This window comes from Hyperolius riggenbachi, chromosome 11 (assembly GCF_040937935.1).
Source record: "Hyperolius riggenbachi isolate aHypRig1 chromosome 11, aHypRig1.pri, whole genome shotgun sequence".
NCBI lineage: Eukaryota > Metazoa > Chordata > Amphibia > Anura > Hyperoliidae > Hyperolius > Hyperolius riggenbachi.
This window is the reverse complement of record NC_090656.1, coordinates 1329948-1352470: the sequence shown is the minus strand read 5'-3', so window position 1 is coordinate 1352470 and position 22523 is coordinate 1329948. Positions and strand designations below refer to the sequence as shown.

Sequence of the window (22523 nt, the reverse complement as noted above, 5' to 3'; positions counted from 1 at the left end):
GTGTACAGGCTGCAGAATGATGGAAGTGTCTATAGAGGAGCTGCTGGTGTACAGCACACAGGAGAGGACAGGGTGTACAGGCTGCAGAATGATGGAAGTGTCTATAGAGGAGCTGCTGGTGTACAGCACAGAGGAGAGGACAGGGTGTACAGGCTTCAGAATGATGGAAGTGTCTATAGAGGAGCTGCTGGTGTACAGCACACAGGAGAGGACAGGGTGTACAGGCTGCAGAATGATGGAAGTGTCTATAGAGGAGCTGCTGGTGTACAGCACACAGGAGGGGACAGGGTGTACAGGCTGCAGAATGATGGAAGTGTCTATAGAGGAGCTGCTGGTGTACAGCACACAGGAGAGGACAGGGTGTACAGGCTGCAGGATGATGGAAGTGTCTATAGAGGGGCTGCTGGTGTACAGCATACAGGAGGGGACAGGGTGTACAGGCTGCAGAATGATGGAAGTGTCTATAGAGGAGCTGCTGGTGTACAGCACACAGGAGGGGACAGGGTGTACAGGCTGTGGAATGATGGAAGTGTCTATAGAGGAGCTGCTGGTGTACAGCACACAGGAGAGGACAGGGTGTACAGGCTGCAGGATGATGGGAAGTGTCTATAGAGGGGCTGCTGGTGTACAGCACACAGGAGGGGACAGGGTGTACAGGCTGCAGGATGATGGGAAGTGTCTATAGAGGGGCTGCTGGTGTACAGCATACAGGAGGGGACAGGGTGTACAGGCTGCAGAATGATGGAAGTGTCTATAGAGGAGCTGCTGGTGTACAGCACACAGGAGGGGACAGGGTGTACAGGCTGTGGAATGATGGAAGTGTCTATAGAGGAGCTGCTGGTGTACAGCACACAGGAGAGGACAGGGTGTACAGGCTGCAGGATGATGGGATGTGTCTATAGAGGAGCTGCTGGTGTACAGCACACAGGAGGGGACAGGGTGTACAGGCTGCAGAATGATGTGTCTATAGAGGGGCTGCTGGTGTACAGCACACAGGAGAGGACAGGGTGTACAGGCTGCAGAATGATGGAAGTGTCTATAGAGAAGCTGCTGGTGTACAGCACACGGGAGGGGACAGGGTATACAGGCTGCAGAATGATGGAAGTGTCTATAGAGGAGCTGCTGGTGTACAGGCTGCAGAATGATGGAAGTGTCTATAGAGGGGCTGCTGGTGTACAGCACACAGGATGGGACAGGGTGTACAGGCTGCAGAATGATGGAAGTGTCTATAGAGAAGCTGCTGGTGTACAGCACACGGGAGGGGACAGGGTATACAGGCTGCAGAATGATGGAAGTGTCTATAGAGAAGCTGCTGGTGTACAGCACACAGGAGGGGACAGGGTGTACAGGCTTCAGAATGATGGAAGTGTCTATAGAGGGGCTGCTGGTGTACAGCACACAGGAGGGGACAGGGTGTACAGGCTGCAGAATGATGGAAGTGTCTATAGAGGAGCTGCTGGTGTACAGCACACAGGAGAGGACAGGGTGTACAGGCTGCAGAATGATGTGTCTATAAAGGAGCTGCTGGTGTACAGCACACAGGAGAGGACAGGGTGTACAGGCTGCAGAATGATGGAAGTGTCTATAGAGGAGCTGCTGGTGTACAGCACACAGGAGGGGACAGGGTGTACAGGCTGCAGAATGATGGAAGTGTCTCTATAGAGGAGCTGCTGGTGTACAGCACACAGGAGAGGACAGGGTGTACAGGCTTCAGAATGATGGAAGTGTCTATAGAGGGGCTGCTGGTGTACAGCACACAGGAGGGGACAGGGTGTACAGGCTGCAGAATGATGTGTCTATAGAGGGGCTGCTGGTGTACAGCACACAGGAGGGGACAGGGTGTACAGGCTGCAGAATGATGTGTCTATAGAGGAGCTGCTGGTGTACAGCACACAGGAGGGGACAGGGTGTACAGGCTGCAGAATGATGTGTCTATAGAGGGGCTGCTGGTGTACAGCACACAGGAGGGGACAGGGTGTACAGGCTGCAGAATGATGTGTCTATAGAGGAGCTGCTGGTGTACAGCACACAGGAGGGGACAGGGTGTACAGGCTGCAGAATGATGTGTCTATAGAGGGGCTGCTGGTGTACAGCACACAGGAGAGGACAGGGTGTACAGGCTTCAGAATGATGGAAGTGCCTATAGAGGGGCTGCTGGTGTACAGCACACAGGAGGGGACAGGGTGTACAGGCTGCAGAATGATGGAAGTGTCTATAGAGGAGCTGCTGGTGTACAGCACACAGGAGAGGACAGGGTGTACAGGCTGCAGAATGATGTGTCTATAGAGGGGCTGCTGGTGTACAGCACACAGGAGAGGACAGGGTGTACAGGCTGCAGAATGATGGAAGTGTCTATAGAGGAGCTGCTGGTGTACAGCACACAGGAGGGGACGGGGTGTACAGGCTACAGAATGATGGAAGTGTCTATAGAGGAGCTGCTGGTGTACAGCACACAGGAGGGGACAGGGTGTACAGGCTGCAGAATGATGGAAGTGTCTATAGAGGAGCTGCTGGTGTACAGCACACAGGAGGGGACAGGGTGTACAGGCTGCAGAATGATGGAAGTGTCTATAGAGGAGCTGCTGGTGTACAGCACACAGGAGGGGACAGGGTGTACAGGCTGCAGAATGATGGAAGTATCTATAGAGGAGCTGCTGGTGTACAGCACACAGGAGGGGACAGGGTGTACAGGCTGCAGAATGATGTCTCTATAGAGGAGCTGCTGGTGTACAGCACACGGGAGGGGACAGGGTGTACAGGCTGCAGAATGATGGAAGTGTCTATAGAGGAGCTGCTGGTGTACAGCATACAGGAGAGGACAGGGTGTACAGGCTGCAGAATGATGGAAGTATCTATAGAGGAGCTGCTGGTGTACAGCACACAGGAGGGGACAGGGTGTACAGGCTGCAGAATGATGTCTCTATAGAGGAGCTGCTGGTGTACAGCACACGGGAGGGGACAGGGTGTACAGGCTGCAGAATGATGGAAGTGTCTATAGAGGAGCTGCTGGTGTACAGCACACGGGAGGGGACAGGGTGTACAGGCTGCAGAATGATGGAAGTGTCTATAGAGGAGCTGCTGGTGTACAGCACACAGGAGGGGACAGGGTGTACAGGCTGCAGAATGATGGCAGTGTCTATAGAGGAGCTGCTGGTGTACAGCACACAGGAGAGGACAGGGTGTACAGGCTTCAGAATGATGGAAGTGTCTATAGAGGGGCTGCTGGTGTACAACACACAGGAGGGGACAGGGTGTACAGGCTGCAGAATGATGGAAGTGTCTATAGAGGAGCTGCTGGTGTACAGCACACAGGAGAGGACAGGGTGTACAGGCTGCAGAATGATGGACGTGTCTATAGAGGAGCTGCTGGTGTACAGCACACAGGAGGGGACAGGGTGTACAGGCTGCAGAATGATGGAAGTGTCTATAGAGGGGCTGCTGGTGTACAGCACACAGGAGAGGACAGGGTGTACAGGCTGCAGAATGATGGAAGTGTCTATAGAGGAGCTGCTGGTGTACAGCACACAGGAGAGGACAGGGTGTACAGGCTGCAGAATGATGTGTCTATAGAGGGGCTGCTGGTGTACAGCACACAGGAGAGGACAGGGTGTACAGGCTGCAGAATGATGGAAGTGTCTATAGAGGAGCTGCTGTTACAACATAGGTCTGCATTCCTCTCTTTTCCAGGCTGAGGGGGGTGGGAAGCATTTCAGCAGATTTATGGGGATGTAAAAAGCCTGCAGCTGTTGCCCTTAGCAGTAAATCAAGCTTTTCTGGCTTCTTGAAAGGAAAAACATTTGGGATGAGAGTTCTAGGGGACAGATCTAGCCAGTTTCAGCCTTTTACTCTCCTTCTTGTGCCGCTTTCTTGTCTGTTCCTCCATCTCATGGAAGCTTATCTCACTTCTTTTAGTGATAGTTATTTCTGTCCATCTCTTGGAGGTTCCTTATGTCCATTTCCCAAATCCCAATCCTCTATCAGAGACTGTAGCGTGCAGCGGCCTCCCATCTGCTGGCTAACCTGTAGGCTGGCCGAGTACACTCATGTGTGACATGCCCATAATGTATATTCCCGCTATGATATGTATGTTTTGCGTATGAACACAAGATTTATGTATCTGCTTGTAGCACGCTGCAGACTCATGAGGGGGAGCATTGAGGAGCGCTGTAAAAACAGAGTAGGCGATTTGCGTGCAGCCGGCGCTACCAAAGCTTGTAATACAGGGAGGGCAGAATTATTAGGCAAGTTGTATTTTTGAGGAATCATTTTATTATTATTGTTATTGATTTATAAAGCGCCAACCTATGCCGTGGCGCTGTACAAAGTAAGAAACAAACATGGGGTACATAATAATACAGACAGTGGTGTACACTAATATACAAGATACATAATTAGTGACAAAATACAAAAAAAGATACAGAATACAAAATACAGAATTGGTAATGACGGTGATAAAAGTAACATGATGAATAAAATGTATAATGATTTCCAAGACACAAAATTATTGAACCATGTTCTCAATGAACCCCAAAAACTCATTAATATCAAAGCTGAATATTTTTGAAAGTAGTTTTTAGTTTGTTTTTAGTTTTAGCTATTTTAGGGGGATATCTGTGTGTGCAGGTGACTATTACTGTGCATAATTATTAGGCAACTTAACAAAAAACAAATATATACCCATTTCAATTATTTATTTTTACCAGTGAAACCAATATAACATCTCAACATTCACAAATATACATTTCTGACATTCAAAAACAAAACAAAAACAAATCCGTGACCAATATAGCCACCTTTCTTTGCAAGGACACTCAAAAGCCTGCCATCCATGGATTCTGTCAGTGTTTTGATCTGTTCACCATCAACATTGCGTGCAGCAGCAACCACAGCCTCCCAGACACTGTTCAGAGAGGTGTACTGTTTTCCCTCCTTGTAAATCTCACATTTTATGATGGACCACAGGTTCTCAATGGAGTTCAGATCTGGTGAACAAGGAGGCCATGTCATTAGTTTTTCTTCTTTTATACCCTTTCTTGCCAGCCACGCTGTGGAGTACTTGGACGCGTGTGATGGAGCATTGTCCTGCATGAAAATCATGTTTTTCTTGAAGGATGCAGACTTCTTCCTGTACCACTGCTTGAAGAATGTGTCTTCCAGAAACTGGCAGTAGGACTGGGAGTTGAGCTGGACTCCATCCTCAGCCCAAAAAGGCCCGACAAGCTCATCTTTGATGATACCAGCCCAAACCAGTACTCCACCTCCACCTTGCTGGCATCTGAGTCGGACTGGAGCTCTCTGCCCTTTACCAATCCAGCCATCGGTCCATCCATCTGGCCCATCAAGACTCACTCTCATTTTATCAGTCCATAAAACCTTAGAAAAATCAGTCTTCAGATATTTCTTGGCCCAGTCTTGACGTTTCAGCTTGTGTGTCTTGTTCAGTGGTTGTCGTCTTTCAGCCTTTCTTACCTTGGCCATGTCTCTGAGTATTGCACACCTTGTGCTTTTGGGCACTCCAGTGATGTTGCAGCTCTGAAATATGGCCAAACTGGTGGCAAGTGGCATCTTGGCAGCTGCACACTTGACTTTTTGACTCAGTTCATGGGCAGTTATTTTGCGCCTTGGTTTTTCCACACGCTTCTTGCGACCCTGTTGACTATTTTGAATGAAACGCTTGATTGTTCGATGATCACGCTTCAGAAGCTTTGCAATTTTAAGAGTGCTGCATCTCTCTGCAAGATATCTCACTATTTTTGACTTTTCTGAGCCTGTCAAGTCCTTCTTTTGACCCGTTTTGCCAAAGGAAAGGAAGTTGCCTAATAATTATGCACACCTGATATAGGGTGTTGATGTCATTAGACCACACCCCTTCTCATTACAGAGATGCACATCACCTAATATGCTTAATTGGTAGTAGGCTTTCGAGCCTATACAGCTTGGAGTAAGACAACATGCATAAAGAGGATGATGTGGACATAATACTCATTTGCCTAATAATTCTGCACTCCCTGTAGGAATTACGCCTCTAGCGGTGCTCAAAGTAATTTGGGCGCCATCAAAGATGGAACTAAAATTACTACAAAAACACTATAAAACACTGTCATTCATCCACCAGCAGCAGCTGGAAGCCAACTTGCGTCTTTCCACCACTATCCATGGCGCCCTGGAGGGGGAGCAGTAATTAGTGGCGCCGGGACTTGTGCAGGAGCAGGGTAAGACGTTAACCTCCCTGCGCAGTTTGTGAGGCAGCGTCCGCAGGAGGGATTTTTAGAATAAAACTTGTTTTAAGGCTTGTTGCTAGCACTAGGCTGGCTACCTATTCCCCCCGACACCTATCTGTTCCCCCCGAGCGCCGCCGGCCATATTTACCCAGCCGCGATCCCGCGAGAGCCGCAGCTTTCCAATTAACTTCACTTGTCACTATGGCTATGATCGGATATGACGTCATCGACGTCACGCTCAGTCCCGATCCTCCTTATAGCGAATCCTGGAGCTGATCGGGAGGCTGCGCCATGGCGGGATCCCTGGGGAGTATGTATACCGACGGTGATCGGGGGGAGAGCAGAGGCACTTGGGGGCACAGGTATCTAGCGAAGTGCTAGCTGAAGAATATTGAACACATTTTACTTAAAAGAATCCTCCCGGGGCCACGCCATCTCCTGCGGCGGCTAGCCGGACACTGTGTCGGCCTTACCGCCAGGGAGGTTTACGGCTGGATTACACAGGCATCTGAACCAAGCAGTGGCAATGTCTGCATAGATGAGGCCACTGCTTCTCTGCTACTGAGATTTACATTGTTTTTCTGATCGATTTTCTCATAGAAGTGAATGGAAATTACTCAGAAAATTGATTGGACAGTAAATCTGCCAAAAAGCCTCAGTGTGTATTCCCAGTATAAGCCTCGTGCACACACGTGCCGATAACGATCGGCCGGCAATCAGGCATGTGTATGGTAGCGACTCCCAACCCACGAGCAATCCACCAACGAGATCTACTCAACTGCAGCCACACCGATCCCACTGATCACACCACTCCCCCCGTGTGATGTCATGCGTGCACCACTCCTCCCTCTGTGGCCCCTCCCTCTCCCGCACATGGCAGCGCATTGTTCTCACCACTCCCCCGTGTGATGTCATGCATGCGCCACTCCTCCCTCTATTACCCCCCCCGCACATAGCAGTGCATTGTTCTCACCACTCCCCCTGTGTGATGTCATGCATGCTCCACTCCTCCCTCTCCCGCACATAGCAGCGCATTGTTCACACCACTCCCCCCGCGTGATGTCATGCATGCGCCACTCCTCCCTCTATTACCCCCCCCCCCCCCCGCACATAGCAGCGCATTGTTCACACCACTCCCCCTGTGTGATGTCATGCATGCACCACTCCTCCCTCTATTACCCCCCCCCCCCCGCACATAGCAGTGCATTGTTCACACCACTCCCCCTGTGTGATGTCATGCATGCGCCACTCCTCCCTCTATTACTCCCCCGCCCCCGCACATAGCAGTGCATTGTTCACACCACTCCCCCTGTGTGATGTCATGCATGCGCCACTTCTCCCTCTATCACCCCCCCCCCCCCCGCACATAGCAGTGCATTGTTCACACCACTCCCCCTGTGTGATGTCATGCATGCGCCACTTCTCCCTCTATTACCCCCCCCCCGCACATAGCAGCGCATTGTTCACACCACTCCCCCTGTGTGATGTCATGCATGCGCCACTCCTCCCTCTATTACCCCCCCCGCACATAGCAGCACATTTTTCACACCACTCCCCCTGTGTGATGTCATGCATGCTCCACTCCTCCCTCTATTACCCCCCCGCCCCCGCACATAGCAGTGCATTGTTCACACCACTCCCCCTGTGTGATGTCATGCATGCGCCCCTCCTCCCTCTATTACCCCCCCCCCCCCCCCGCACATAGCAGTGCATTGTTCACACCACTCCCCCTGTGTGATGTCATGCATGCGCCCTCCTCCCTCTATTACCCCCCCCCCCCCCCGCACATAGCAGTGCATTGTTCACACCACTCCCCCTGTGTGATGTCATGCATGCGCCCCTCCTCCCTCTATTACCCCCCCCCCCCCGCACATAGCAGCGCATTGTTCACACCACTCCCCCTGTGTGATGTCATGCATGCGCCCCTCCTCCCTCTATTACCCCCCCCCCCCCCCGCACATAGCAGCGCATTGTTCACACCACTCCCCCTGTGTGATGTCATGCATGCGCCTCTCCTCCCTCAATTACCCCCCCCCCCCCCCCCGCACATAGCAGTGCATTGTTCACACCACTCCCCCTGTGTGATGTCATGCATGCGCCCCTCCTCCCTGTATTACCCCCCCCCCCCCCCCGCACATAGCAGTGCATTGTTCACACCACTCCCCCTGTGTGATGTCATGCATGCGCCCCTCCTCCCTCTATTACCCCCCCCCCCCCCTGCACATAGCAGTGCATTGTTCACACCACTCCCCCTGTGTGATGTCATGCATGCGCCCCTCCTCCCTCTATTACCCACCCGCACATAGCAGTGCATTGTTCACACCACTCCCCCTGTGTGATGTCATGCATGCGCCCCTCCTCCCTGTATTACCCCCCCCCCCCGCACATAGCAGTGCATTGTTCACACCACTCCCCCTGTGTGATGTCATGCATGCGCCCCTCCTCCCTCTATTACCCCCCCCCCTGCACATAGCAGTGCATTGTTCACACCACTCCCCCTGTGTGATGTCATGCATGCGCCCCTCCTCCCTCTATTACCCCCCCGCCCCCGCACATAGCAGTGCATTGTTCACACCACTCCCCCTGTGTGATGTCATGCATGCGCCCCTCCTCCCTCTATTACCCCCCCCCCCCCGCACATAGCAGTGCATTGTTCACACCACTCCCCCTGTGTGATGTCATGCATGCACCCCTCCTCCCTCTATTACCCCCCCCCCTGCACATAGCAGTGCATTGTTCACACCACTCCCCCTGTGTGATGTCATGCACGCGCCACTCCTCCCTCCGTCACCCCTCCCCCCGCATAGCTACACAGCGATGCCACTACATCATACCGGTTTCAGCGTATACTACGCCTTCATCAGAGCTGGCCACATACACGCATATTTTAAAGAAAGTTGAATGTAAGTGCAATACTTTCTTGCGTGTTTTCATAAAACAAAATGTAATGCACTATTGGAGTGGTTCTTTTTCTATTTATCACTCATCTGGTAGACAGCGCAGGGCATTTACATTTTCCTTTTGTTGTACAGAAGAGACTGCAGCACACTGAATAGAGACTGTCTACAACACTTTGTATGATTCCGTATCAGTGGCTGAGCAGAGGCAGTCATTAGAACAATTACGCAGAGAGCAGAAAGCTTTTTCTCTCTGCGCCCTTGGTTGTCTCTCTCAGAGCAGGGAATAAAAAGAATTCTCCCCCACGGGGCCCCTTGTGGCTTCTGGGCCCCCTGCTGCTGCATCCCTTGCAGGATCATCTCCTGTTCCCCAATGGGGAGCATCTGTCAAACGTGTGTTCGCACCTTTTATATACATAACGTTGTTATTCTGTAATATCTGCATGTGATTTCAATCTGCCTGTCATTCGTATTATTTACGTCATTGGAATTTACTTCGAATATAAAGGATACCTGTAACACCCCTCCAGGTATATTCTCTACTGTCTTCAGAGCTATCCGTAAACATTCCGCAGAGCTGCAGCTGACAGTGATTCATTTCAGAATGTAAGTCCAGGTGATGGAAGACTTTACAGAGGGGCAAACACTAAATCATGTAGAAATGAAGATTGTACAAATAAGTCCGTTTGTTGATTATTTTCATCACAGTTTCTCTTTAATTTGGCTAAACTGACTAGCCATAGAAATGATTGAAAGCTTGTGTATTAAGAGGCTGGGCAGTGTTGTGGAATGAGAGGCCTCCATGCAGCACAATCAGGAGGCCAGTGTATTAAGAGGCTGGGCAGTGTTGTGGAATGAGAGGCCTCCATGCAGCACAATCAGGAGGCCAGTGTATGACCAGGCTGGGCAGTGTTGTGGAATGAGAGGCCTCCATGCAGCACAATCAGGAGGCCAGTGTATTAAGAGGCTGTACAGTGTTGTGGAATGAGAGGCCTCCATGCAGCACAATCAGGAGGCCAGTGTATGACCAGTCTGGACAGTGTTGTGGAATGAGAGGCCTCCATGCAGTACAATCAGGAGGCCAGTGTATGACCAGGCTGGGCAGTGTTGTGGAATTAGAGGCCTCCATGCAGTACAATCAGGAGGCCAGTGTATGACCAGGCTGGGCAGTGTTGTGGAATGAGAGGCCTCCATGCAGCACAATCAGGAGGCCAGTGTATGACCAGGCTGGGCAGTGTTGTGGAATGAGAGGCCTCCATGCAGCACAATCAGGAGGCCAGTGTATGAAGAGGCTGGGCAGTGTTGTGGAATGAGAGGCCTCCATGCAGCACAATCAGGAGGCCAGTGTATGACTAGGCTGGGCAGTGTTGTGGAATGAGGCCTCCGTGCAGCACAATCAGGAGGCCAGTGTATGACCAGGCTGGGCAGTGTTGTGGAGTGAGAGGCCTCCATGCAGCACAATCAGGAGGCCAGTGTATGACCAGGCTGGGCAGTGTTGTGGAATGAGAGGCCTCCATGCAGCACAATCAGGAGGCCAGTGTATGAAGAGGCTGGGCAGTGTTGTGGAATAGGAGGCCTCCATGCAGCACAATCAGGAGGCCAGTGTATGAAGAGGCTGGGCAGTGATGTGGAATGAGAGGCCTCCATGCAGTACAATCAGGAGGCCAGTGTATGACCAGGCTGGGCAGTGTTGTGGAATTAGAGGCCTCCATGCAGTACAATCAGGAGGCCAGTGTATGACCAGGCTGGGCAGTGTTGTGGAATGAGAGGCCTCCATGCAGCACAATCAGGAGGCCAGTGTATGACCAGGCTGGACAGTGATGTGGAATGAGAGGCCTCCATGCAGCACAATCAGGAGGCCAGTGTATGACCAGGCTGGGCAGTGATGTGGAATGAGAGGCCTCCATGCAGCACAATCAGGAGGCCAGTGTATGACCAGGCTGGACAGTGATGTGGAATGAGAGGTCTCCATGCAGCACAATCAGGAGGCCAGTGTATGACCAGGCTGGGCAGTGATGTGGAATGAGAGGCCTCCATGCAGCACAATCAGGAGGCCAGTGTATGACCAGGCTGGGCAGTGATGTGGAATGAGGCCTCCATGCAGCACAATCAGGAGGCCAGTGTATGACCAGGCTGGGCAGTGATGTGGAATGAGAGGCCTCCATGCAGCACAATCAGGAGGCCAGTGTATGACCAGGCTGGGCAGTGTTGTGGAATGAGAGGCCTCCATGCAGCACAATCAGGAGGCCAGTGTATGACCAGGCTGGGCAGTGATGTGGAATGAGAGGCCTCCATGCAGCACAATCAGGAGGCCAGTGTATGAAGAGGCTGGACAGTGATGTGGAATGAGAGGCCTCCATGCAGTACAATCAGGAGGCCAGTGTATGAAGAGGCTGGGCAGTGATGTGGAATGAGAGGCCTCCATGCAGTACAATCAGGAGGCCAGTGTATGAAGAGGCTGGGCAGTGATGTGGAATGAGAGGCCTCCATGTAGCACAATCAGGAGGCCAGTGTATGACCAGGCTGGGCAGTGATGTGGAATGAGAGGCCTCCATGCAGTACAATCAGGAGGCCAGTGTATGAAGAGGCTGGGCAGTGATGTGGAATGAGAGGCCTCCATGCAGTACAATCAGGAGGCCAGTGTATGAAGAGGCTGGGCAGTGATGTGGAATGAGAGGCCTCCATGCAGCACAATCAGGAGGCCAGTGTATGAAGAGGCTGGGCAGTGTTGTGGAATGAGAGGCCTCCATGCAGCACAATCAGGAGGCCAGTGTATGACCAGGCTGGGCAGTGATGTAGAATGAGAGGCCTCCATGCAGTACAATCAGGAGGCCAGTGTATGAAGAGGCTGGGCAGTGTTGTGGAATGAGAGGCCTCCATCCAACACAATCAGGAGGCCAGTGTATGACCAGGCTGGGCAGTGTTGTGGAATGAGAGGCTTCCATCCAACACAATCAGGAGGCCAGTGTATGACCAGGCTGGGCAGTGTTGTGGAATGAGGCCTCCATGCAGCACAATCAGGAGGCCAGTGTATGAAGAGGCTGGGCAGTGTTGTGGAATGAGAGGCCTCCATGCAGTACAATCAGGAGGCCAGTGTATGACCAGGCTGGGCAGTGATGTGGAATGAGAGGCCTCCATGCAGTACAATCAGGAGGCCAGTGTATGAAGAGGCTGGGCAGTGATGTGGAATGAGAGGCCTCCATGCAGTACAATCAGGAGGCCAGTGTATGAAGAGGCTGGGCAGTGTTGTGGAATGAGAGGCTTCCATCCAACACAATCAGGAGGCCAGTGAATGAATTCCAGGCTTTTGCTGTCACAGTATAAATCTCCTGTGAGTGGCAGTGAATGGGTCTTCAGGGAATTGTCCCCTTCCAGTGATGGGTCATGTGACCCCCCCCCCCCCCACAGATTGGCCATGCCTAGAAGATTCCGCTCATCTGCACAACAATGCCAGGCTTAGCATGACAACACGCTGATTAAATGCTGCTGCTACTCCTCTCTTCTGGATAAGAAGTGAGATTAATTAGACATGTTAACTCCACAGCTGCTGGAATGCAATTCAGGTTCGGGTTCAAAGAAAAGAGTCGTATTTGAAGCTGCAGAAGTCTTTATCCCATCCGTTACCCTGATGGGAAAAGCGGATGTATTGCTCTATCACTTGGCCCGCTTATAGGCCAGGAACACTCCCTGGTGCCAGCCTCCCCTTCTGCCCAGCCAGCCTCTGACAGCACCCATGCACAACTAAAATCTCAGACTATTTTCTTTGTAATCTTCTGCAAGATCAGTTATGCCAATCTGCCAGAACTTAAAGGACAACTGAAGTAAGAGGTATATGGAGGCTGCCATATTTATTTCCTTTTAAGCAATACCAGTTGTCTGGCTGTCTTGCTGATCCTCTGCCTCTAATACTTTCAGCCATAGCCCCTGAACAAGCATGCAGCAGATCAGGTGTTTCTGACATTATTGTCAGATCTGACAGGATTAGCTGCATGCTTGTTTCTGGTGTGTGATTCAGACACTGCTGCAGCCAAATAGATCAGCAGGATTGCCAGGTAACTGGTATTGTTTAACAGGAAATAAATATGGCAGCCTCGGTATCACTCTCACTACAGGTGTCCTTTGAAGAGGAACTGTAGTGAAAATAATGTCATTAATAAAATGGCTTTTTTTAGCTAGCATTTTCATGCTTTCGGTTAGGTTTAGACATGAAAGAAAGAGCTGAAATGCGTTGTAGTCGGTCAGTGTCCGGCATATCGGAGAGGTAGGTGAAGGTCAGGTGATGCAGGGGGAGATTATTAGCATATTCTAGACCATCCTATAGTATACATGAACCGCTTCGCCATTATCAGGCAGCGTGATCTCATCCACACGTTACCCTTCTGTACAATCACTGTACAATCACTGTACAATCACTGTACAAAACACCTGCAATAAATTCAAAATCACTTCAAAAATGCCAAAAATCGCTCTGAAAAGCGCAGCAAAAATTGCTAACCAAAGTGCTCAGTGATTGCGATAGCGAATTGCGTTTTCTAGTGAGTCTGATCCCTAAGGGGTGGGGTCTGTAACACCAAGATGTTTGCAAGGGCTATGTAATACCTGCCTTAACTTACAAGGACTCACACACACTTACACACACACTACTTACACACTTTTACATCATTCTGTTATATTTGCAGTTTACAAACCAAACTCTGTATTTTAAACTATAAAACAGAGCACAGCGAATGACCCTTTGCATTTCCCTGCAGTGAAACAATAAACAACCATGAAACCGAGAGAGGGCTGGTGTACACCAAGAGCTCTTCTAAGCAGTTTTCAGATCAGCAGCGCTTTGATAAGCACTTGGCTGCTGAAACCCTATGAGGGTGTTCCCACAGCAGTAATTTGTCTACAATCACAAACGTGCTGCATTTTGTGGAACGATTCAGCTTCAATGAAATTGCAAAAACTCTTATTCATTCATCCAAAACGCTCTGAAAGTCACTTCACAAAATCTCTGTTGCATATCGCTGAGCGCTGCTGATTGCAATAGCGATTTCGGTGTGCACTAGCCCAAAGAAAGGCTTAGATAAGAGCTTCAGAAAACTAGACCATCTTTCACCTAAGTTGGATGGAAGCACTTTAGCATAGATGGTTTCTGAACTCTTCCTGTATGGGAAAACAATGCGAGACTCTCTTCTTTGCTACAGATTTTCTATTTCTTAGCTGTACTACACATACAATCATGACATCATACGTTTACTTTCACTTCACGTTTGCTTTAAAGCAGCAAAGCCCATTTAAAAATGCTGAGAATCCTGACAGGTTCTCTTTAAAAGTGTAAATCAGATTTGCAGAAGGAACCAGTATGATTCCTGGGTGACATTCTGCTGTAGTGCTGTGGATAACGTGTTGGTAATACTGGATCTCCTCCTGTTCTATCATATTGAAGGCCGGGCACGCTCTTGCCAAATTGTGGCCGTTTTGTCTTTTTTTTGTCATACTGCAATCAGTTTGTCTTCTGCACACGATTTTTCACTGTGGAAACGCTTTTTTTATGCGTCTTTATAAATTGCAGAAAAATAGTCATTATATACGCTTGTATCCAAATTTTGGTTAGACGAAAATCCAATCGGAAGACTGTTTTTGTAATCGTTCATAATTGATTTTGCCCATCAACGGAGATTTACAACCAATCCGATCAGAATTCCTGATCGCTCTAACGATTTTTCGCTAGAAATTGGACCGTCAGTGGCCACCTTTAGTTTGGTTACAGCGTTTTCCATGAATGTTGTTACCTCATGTCATTCTAGCGGTCTTATTGTTCGTGTCGTGCAATCGCTGGAGCGGAGATCTTGTGTCTGGTGACAAACAAGACGGTGACATCTGTCAGCAGCTTGTTGGGATTGTAATAATAGACTGTGTGGTAACTGGTTCCCGGCACACAATGCGGTTATTCTAGGCCGGGACTTGTGGAAGTTCTGCAGAGGTCTGTGTATGTAGCATCCGTAATACTGTCCCCGGTACCTCAGTAGGGTGGTCACTGCTTCTGTAGGTGATAGATCTTCATCCCACTGGTTCCCCGCACACAATGCGGTTATTCTAGGCCGGGACTTGTGGAAGTTCTGCAGAAGTCTGTGTATGTAGCATCCGTAATACTGTCCCCGGTACCTCAGTAGGGTGGTCACTGCTTCTGTAGGTGATAGATCTTCATCCCACTGGTTCCCGGCACACAATGCGGTTATTCTAGGCCGGGACTTGTGGAAGTTCTGCAGAAGTCTGTGTATGTAGCATCCGTAATACTGTCCCCGGTACCTCAGTAGGGTGGTCACTGCTTCTGTAGGTGATAGATCTTCATCCCACTGGTTCCCGGCACACAATGCGGTTATTCTAGGCCGGGACTTGTGGAAGTTCTGCAGAAGTCTGTGTATGTAGCATCTGTAATACTGTCCCCGGTACCTCAGTAGGGTGGTCACTGCTTCTGTAGGTGATAGATCTTCATCCCACTGGTTCCCGGCACACAATGCGGTTATTCTAGGCCGGGACTTGTGGAAGTTCTGCAGAGGTCTGTGTATGTAGCATCCGTAATACTGTCCCCGGTACCTCAGTAGGGTGATCCCTGCTTCTGTAGGTGATAGACCTTCATCCCACTGGTTCCCGGCACACAATGCGGTTATTCTAGGCCGGGACTTGTGGAAGTTCTGCAGAAGTCTGTGTATGTAGCATCCGTAATACTGTCCCCGGTACCTCAGTAGGGTGATCCCTGCTTCTGTAGGTGATAGACCTTCATCCCACTGGTTCCCAGCACACAATGCGGTTATTATAGGCCGGGACTTGTGGAAGTTCTGCAGAAGTCTGTGTATGTAGCATCCGTAATACTGTCCCCGGTACCTCAGTAGGGTGATCACTGTTTCTGTAGGTGATAGATCTTCATCCCACTGGTTCCCGGCACACAATGCGGTTATTCTAGGCCGGGACTTGTGGAAGTTCTGCAGAAGTCTGTGTATGTAGCATCCGTAATACTGTCCCCGGTACCTCAGTAGGGTGATCCCTGCTTCTGTAGGTGATAGACCTTCATCCCACTGGTTCCCGGCACACAATGCGGTTATTCTAGGCTGGGACTTGTGGAAGTTCTGCAGAAGTCTGTGTATGTAGCATCCGTAATACTGTCCCCGGTACCTCAGTAGGGTGATCCCTGCTTCTGTAGGTGATAGACCTTCATCCCACTGGTTCCCGGCACACAATGCGGTTATTCTAGGCTGGGACTTGTGGAAGTTCTGCAGAAGTCTGTGTATGTAGCATCCATAATACTGTCCCCGGTACCTCAGTAGGGTGGTCACTGCTTCTGTAGGTGATAGATCTTCATCCCACTGGTTCCCGGCACACAATGCGGTTATTCTAGGCCGGGACTTGTGGAAGTTCTGCAGAAGTCTGTGTATGTAGCGTCCGTAATACTGTCCCCGGTACCTCAGTAGGGTGGTCACTGCTTCTGTAGGTGATAGATCTTCATCCCACTGGTTCCCGGCACACAATGCGGTTATTATAGGCCGGGACTTGTGGAAGTTCTGCAGAAGTCTGTGTATGTAGCATCTGTAATACTGTCCCCGGTACCTCAGTAGGGTGGTCACTGCTTCTGTAGGTGATAGACCTTCATCCCACTGGTTCCCGGCACACAATGCGGTTATTATAGGCTGGGACTTGTGGAAGTTCTGCAGAAGTCTGTGTATGTAGCATCCGTAATACTGTCCCCGGTACCTCAGTAGGGTGATCCCTGCTTCTGTAGGTGATAGACCTTCATCCCACTGGTTCCCGGCACACAATGCGGTTATTCTAGGCTGGGACTTGTGGAAGTTCTGCAGAAGTCTGTGTATGTAGCATCTGTAATACTGTCCCCGGTACCTCAGTAGGGTGGTCACTGCTTCTGTAGGTGATAGATCTTCATCCCACTGGTTCCCGGCACACAATGTGGTTATTATAGGCTGGGACTTGTGGAAGTTCTGCAGAGGTCTGTGTATGTAGCATCCGTAATACTGTCCCCGGTACCTCAGTAGGGTGATCCCTGCTTCTGTAGGTGATAGATCTTCATCCCACTGGTTCCCGGCACACAATGCGGTTATTCTAGGCCGGGACTTGTGGAAGTTCTGCAGAAGTCTGTGTATGTAGCATCCGTAATACTGTCCCCGGTACCTCAGTAGGGTGGTCACTGCTTCTGTAGGTGATAGACCTTCATCCCACTGGTTCCCGGCACACAATGCGGTTATTATAGGCCGGGACTTGTGGAAGTTCTGCAGAAGTCTGTGTATGTAGCATCCGTAATACTGTCCCCGGTACCTCAGTAGGGTGATCCCTGCTTCTGTAGGTGATAGACCTTCATCCCACTGGTTCCCGGCACACAATGCGGTTATTCTAGGCTGGGACTTGTGGAAGTTCTGCAGAAGTCTGTGTATGTAGCATCCGTAATACTGTCCCCGGTACCTCAGTAGGGTGGTCACTGCTTCTGTAGGTGATAGATCTTCATCCCACTGGTTCCCGGCACACAATGCGGTTATTCTAGGCCGGGACTTGTGGAAGTTCTGCAGAAGTCTGTGTATGTAGCGTCCGTAATACTGTCCCCGGTACCTCAGTAGGGTGGTCACTGCTTCTGTAGGTGATAGATCTTCATCCCACTGGTTCCCGGCACACAATGCGGTTATTATAGGCCGGGACTTGTGGAAGTTCTGCAGAAGTCTGTGTATGTAGCATCCGTAATACTGTCCCCGGTACCTCAGTAGGGTGATCCCTGCTTCTGTAGGTGATAGACCTTCATCCCACTGGTTCCCGGCACACAATGCGGTTATTCTAGGCTGGGACTTGTGGAAGTTCTGCAGAAGTCTGTGTATGTAGCATCTGTAATACTGTCCCCGGTACCTCAGTAGGGTGGTCACTGCTTCTGTAGGTGATAGACCTTCATCCCACTGGTTCCCGGCACACAATGCGGTTATTCTAGGCCGGGACTTGTGGAAGTTCTGCTGAAGTCTGTGTATGTAGCATCTGTAATACTGTCCCCGGTACCTCAGTAGGGTGATCCCTGCTTCTGTAGGTGATAGACCTTCATCCCACTGGTTCCCGGCACACAATGCGGTTATTCTAGGCTGGGACTTGTGGAAGTTCTGCAGAAGTCTGTGTATGTAGCATCTGTAATACTGTCCCCGGTACCTCAGTAGGGTGGTCACTGCTTCTGTAGGTGATAGATCTTCATCCCACTGGTTCCCGGCACACAATGTGGTTATTATAGGCTGGGACTTGTGGAAGTTCTGCAGAGGTCTGTGTATGTAGCATCCGTAATACTGTCCCCGGTACCTCAGTAGGGTGATCCCTGCTTCTGTAGGTGATAGATCTTCATCCCACTGGTTCCCGGCACACAATGCGGTTATTCTAGGCCGGGACTTGTGGAAGTTCTGCAGAAGTCTGTGTATGTAGCATCCGTAATACTGTCCCCGGTACCTCAGTAGGGTGGTCACTGCTTCTGTAGGTGATAGACCTTCATCCCACTGGTTCCCGGCACACAATGCGGTTATTATAGGCCGGGACTTGTGGAAGTTCTGCAGAAGTCTGTGTATGTAGCATCCGTAATACTGTCCCCGGTACCTCAGTAGGGTGATCCCTGCTTCTGTAGGTGATAGACCTTCATCCCACTGGTTCCCGGCACACAATGCGGTTATTCTAGGCTGGGACTTGTGGAAGTTCTGCAGAAGTCTGTGTATGTAGCATCTGTAATACTGTCCCCGGTACCTCAGTAGGGTGATCCCTGCTTCTGTAGGTGATAGATCTTCATCCCACTGGTTCCCGGCACACAATGTGGTTATTATAGGCTGGGACTTGTGGAAGTTCTGCAGAGGTCTGTGTATGTAGCATCCGTAATACTGTCCCCGGTACCTCAGTAGGGTGGTCACTGCTTCTGTAGGTGATAGATCTTCATCCCACTGGTTCCCGGCACACAATGCGGTTATTCTAGGCCGGGACTTGTGGAAGTTCTGCAGAAGTCTGTGTATGTAGCATCCGTAATACTGTCCCCGGTACCTCAGTAGGGTGGTCACTGCTTCTGTAGGTGATAGACCTTCATCCTATGCTCCGGTAATCTGTTACGGGGACACGGTAAAGACCCAGAGACCCCGGAACCACTAAGACTGCGATTAGAGGCACTGGAGCAACATATAGTAGAATACTCGGTACAAATATCATCTGACTACAGGTACCCAAAATTGCTTCCACTCCGACTCCTTAGTCTAAAGGTGGCCACACACGTTACAATAAAATGATCCGATTTTACAGTAATTAGATAAAAACGATCGTATCTCTCGAAAAAATCGAAAGCTATTTTTTCATTCGACTGAAAAATCTGATCGGATTTCCCTTTTTTTCGATTTAAATCGATCCGGAATGCCAGATATTTCTCTTCAATTCCTACTAAAGATTGTATGGTGTTTGTTGGATTGTCAATTTATTAATATACACACCCTAGCAATTTTCTCTTATTTTCCAATCATTTTTATCATAATTGGGGGCAACATTGAACATAGGTGTGTGGTGCATTGGTCATATTTTTGAAATGTTACAGTCAGTCAGAAAAATGTATTGCAATTCTTAAATTGAACAGATATTTAAAAAATTGTATGGTGTGTGTGTGTGTGGCCACCTTAACAGTTACCGGGGCTGTTGAATTGGTACAAAAATCATCCGACTCCTCAGTGTATGAAATAATCGACTCCAGGTACCCAGAAATAAGGTTAGCCTTATGGGGGGGGATTGAGGTCAGGCATGTGTGGGTTGCGGTGGTTTTTCTGTAGTAAAAGATCAGTAAGCCTTACCAGTATTTTATGAATGAGAAGTACCACTGTAATGTACAGATGTTCTTCTATTGGCTATTCCCAGACGCCCACATTTCACCGCTTCTGTTTCATACACGGGGCTGGGGAGGGTTGGGTGAGCCGGTCACCTTCTTCCACTTGCTCCATCTTTCAGTGTTGTACATATACCAGGGGCGTAACTAGAGGGAAGCAGCTCCTGTGGTTGCAGAGGGGCCCAGAGCTGTGGGGGGCCCCAGTTACTAACCCTCCCCTTCCTCCCATCAGGTGTTTTCTGGCTACACTTGTTATGGGTGTGACGATCAGGATGGCCATACTTGTTACATGACCCCTGTGAGATGGGCTCCCAGGCCGTGGAGGGACACCGGGGGGAGGCAAGGGGAGGGTGTGACCATTAAAGGGGCCCCGTTAAAGTTCTGCAGAGGGGGCCCCATGATTCGTGGTTACCCCACTGGCACATGCACGGTTCCCCCCCCCCCCGGTTCCTCAGTGAAGGGCAGAAGACCTCGTATGACAAGAGGCCAATGTCGCTGTATCCACAATCTCTGTACTTGTCCTGTGCACATTCCCTGCTGTAATCCGCCTATTGTTGTCTTGTTGCAGCTCTCCTGTGAATGTGGTCACCCTGAATCTGGATGGCATTGTGCAGGTATTGGACCGGTACCTCCATGAATCCAGCACAGGAATGATGACCCGGATCTGCGTGCTGAAATGGCTCTATCACCTCTATATCAAGACCCCGCGGAAGGTGAGTACTGCTGGTGCTGTCTGCTCCTACCTAGAACTTCCCTGCTGGTATTATAACCACCATGGAAGGCTGGCTGAGCAGTTATACAGGACCTGAGTCCTGCTCTGCTCTTACCTAGAACTCCCCTGCTAGTCTTATAACCCCCATGGAAGGCTGGCTGAGCAGTTATACAGCACCTGAGTCCTGCTCTGCTCTTACCTAGAACTTCCCTGCTAGTCTTATAACCCCCATGGAAGGCTGTAGCTGGCTGAGCAGTTATACAGCACCTGAGTCCTGCTCTGCTCTTACCTAGAACTCCCCTGCTAGTCTGATAACCACCATGGAAGGCTGGCTGAGCAGTTATACAGGACCTGAGTCCTGCTCTGCTCTTACCTAGAACTTCCCTGCTAGTCTTATAACCACCATGGAAGGCTGGCTGAGCAGTTATACAGCACCTGAGTCCATATTGCTCTGCTCCTACCTAGAACTCCCCTGCTAGTCTTATAACCACCATGGAAGGCTGGCTGAGCAGTTATACAGGACCTGAGTCCTGCTCTGCTCTTACCTAGAACTTCCCTGCTAGTCTTATAACCACCATGGAAGGCTGGCTGAGCAGTTATACAGGACCTGAGTCCTGCTCTGCTCTTACCTAGAACTTCCCTGCTAGTCTTATAACCCCCATGGAAGGCTGGCTGAGCAGTTATACAGGACCTGAGTCCATATTGCTCTGCTCTTACCTAGAACTCCCCTGCTGGTCTTATAACCACCATGGAAGGCTGGCTGAGCAGTTATACAGCACCTGAGTCCTGCTCTGCTCTTACCTAGAACTTCCCTGCTAGTCTTATAACCACCATGGAAGGCTGGCTGAGCAGTTATACAGCACCTGAGTCCTGCTCTGCTCTTACCTAGAACTTCCCTGCTAGTCTTATAACCACCATGGAAGGCTGGCTGAGCAGTTATACAGCACCTGAGTCCATATTGCTCTGCTCCTACCTAGAACTTCCTTGCTAGTCTTATAACCACCATGGAAGGCTGGCTGAGCAGTTATACAGGACCTGAGTCCATATTGCTCTGCTCTTACCTAGAACTTCCCTGCTAGTCTTATAACCACCATGGAAGGCTGGCTGAGCAGTTATACAGCACCTGAGTCCATATTGCTCTGCTCTTACCTAGAACTCCCCTGCTAGTCTTATAACCACCATGGAAGGCTGGCTGAGCAGTTATACAGCACCTGAGTCCTGCTCTGCTCTTACCTAGAACTCCCTGCTAGTCTTATAACCCCCATGGAAGGCTGGCTGAGCAGTTATACAGGACCTGAGTCCATATTGCTCTGCTCTTACCTAGAACTCCCCTGCTAGTCTTATAACCACCATGGAAGGCTGGCTGAGCAGTTATACAGCACCTGAGTCCTGCTCTGCTCTTACCTAGAACTCCCCTGCTAGTCTTATAACCACCATGGAAGGCTGGATGAGCAGTTATACAGCACCTGAGTCCAGCTCTTACCTAGAACTTCCCTGCTAGTCTTATAACCCCCATGGAAGGCTGTAGCTGGCTGAGCAGTTATACACCACCCTATAGGTGCATCAGATGCGACGTTAAAGTCTCATCGCCGTGCAACGTTTTGCGCGCACTGCGGTGTGCGCCTGCAAAGTTTTGCGCCCGGGACTTTGCGCACGATGTTATTGGCAAAACTGTGCTAACTTACTTAGCACCCTGCTTATCCGCCCAAAGGTGCTAAGTAAGTTAGCACGGCTTTGTGAATCAAGCCCTATGTGTTCAGGTCTTTCACTTAAATATCATGGGCCTGAAAAATTGCAGCCCCAGAGTGAGACTCTCCTGTATCACTGAGTGG

At 50.2% G+C, this 22523-nt stretch overlaps 1 protein-coding gene across 2 annotated transcripts in view; it reads left to right on the top strand.

The window, feature by feature from the left end:
• VAC14 (VAC14 component of PIKFYVE complex) overlaps positions 1 to 22523 on the top strand; it is a 209289-nt gene that overhangs the window by 105390 nt on the left and 81376 nt on the right. For both annotated transcript variants that reach the window (XM_068260029.1, XM_068260028.1), the window contains exon 11: positions 20548 to 20692. In XM_068260029.1, coding sequence (XP_068116130.1) covers positions 20548 to 20692 — 145 coding nt within the window. The remainder of the gene's footprint in view (positions 1 to 20547; positions 20693 to 22523) is intronic.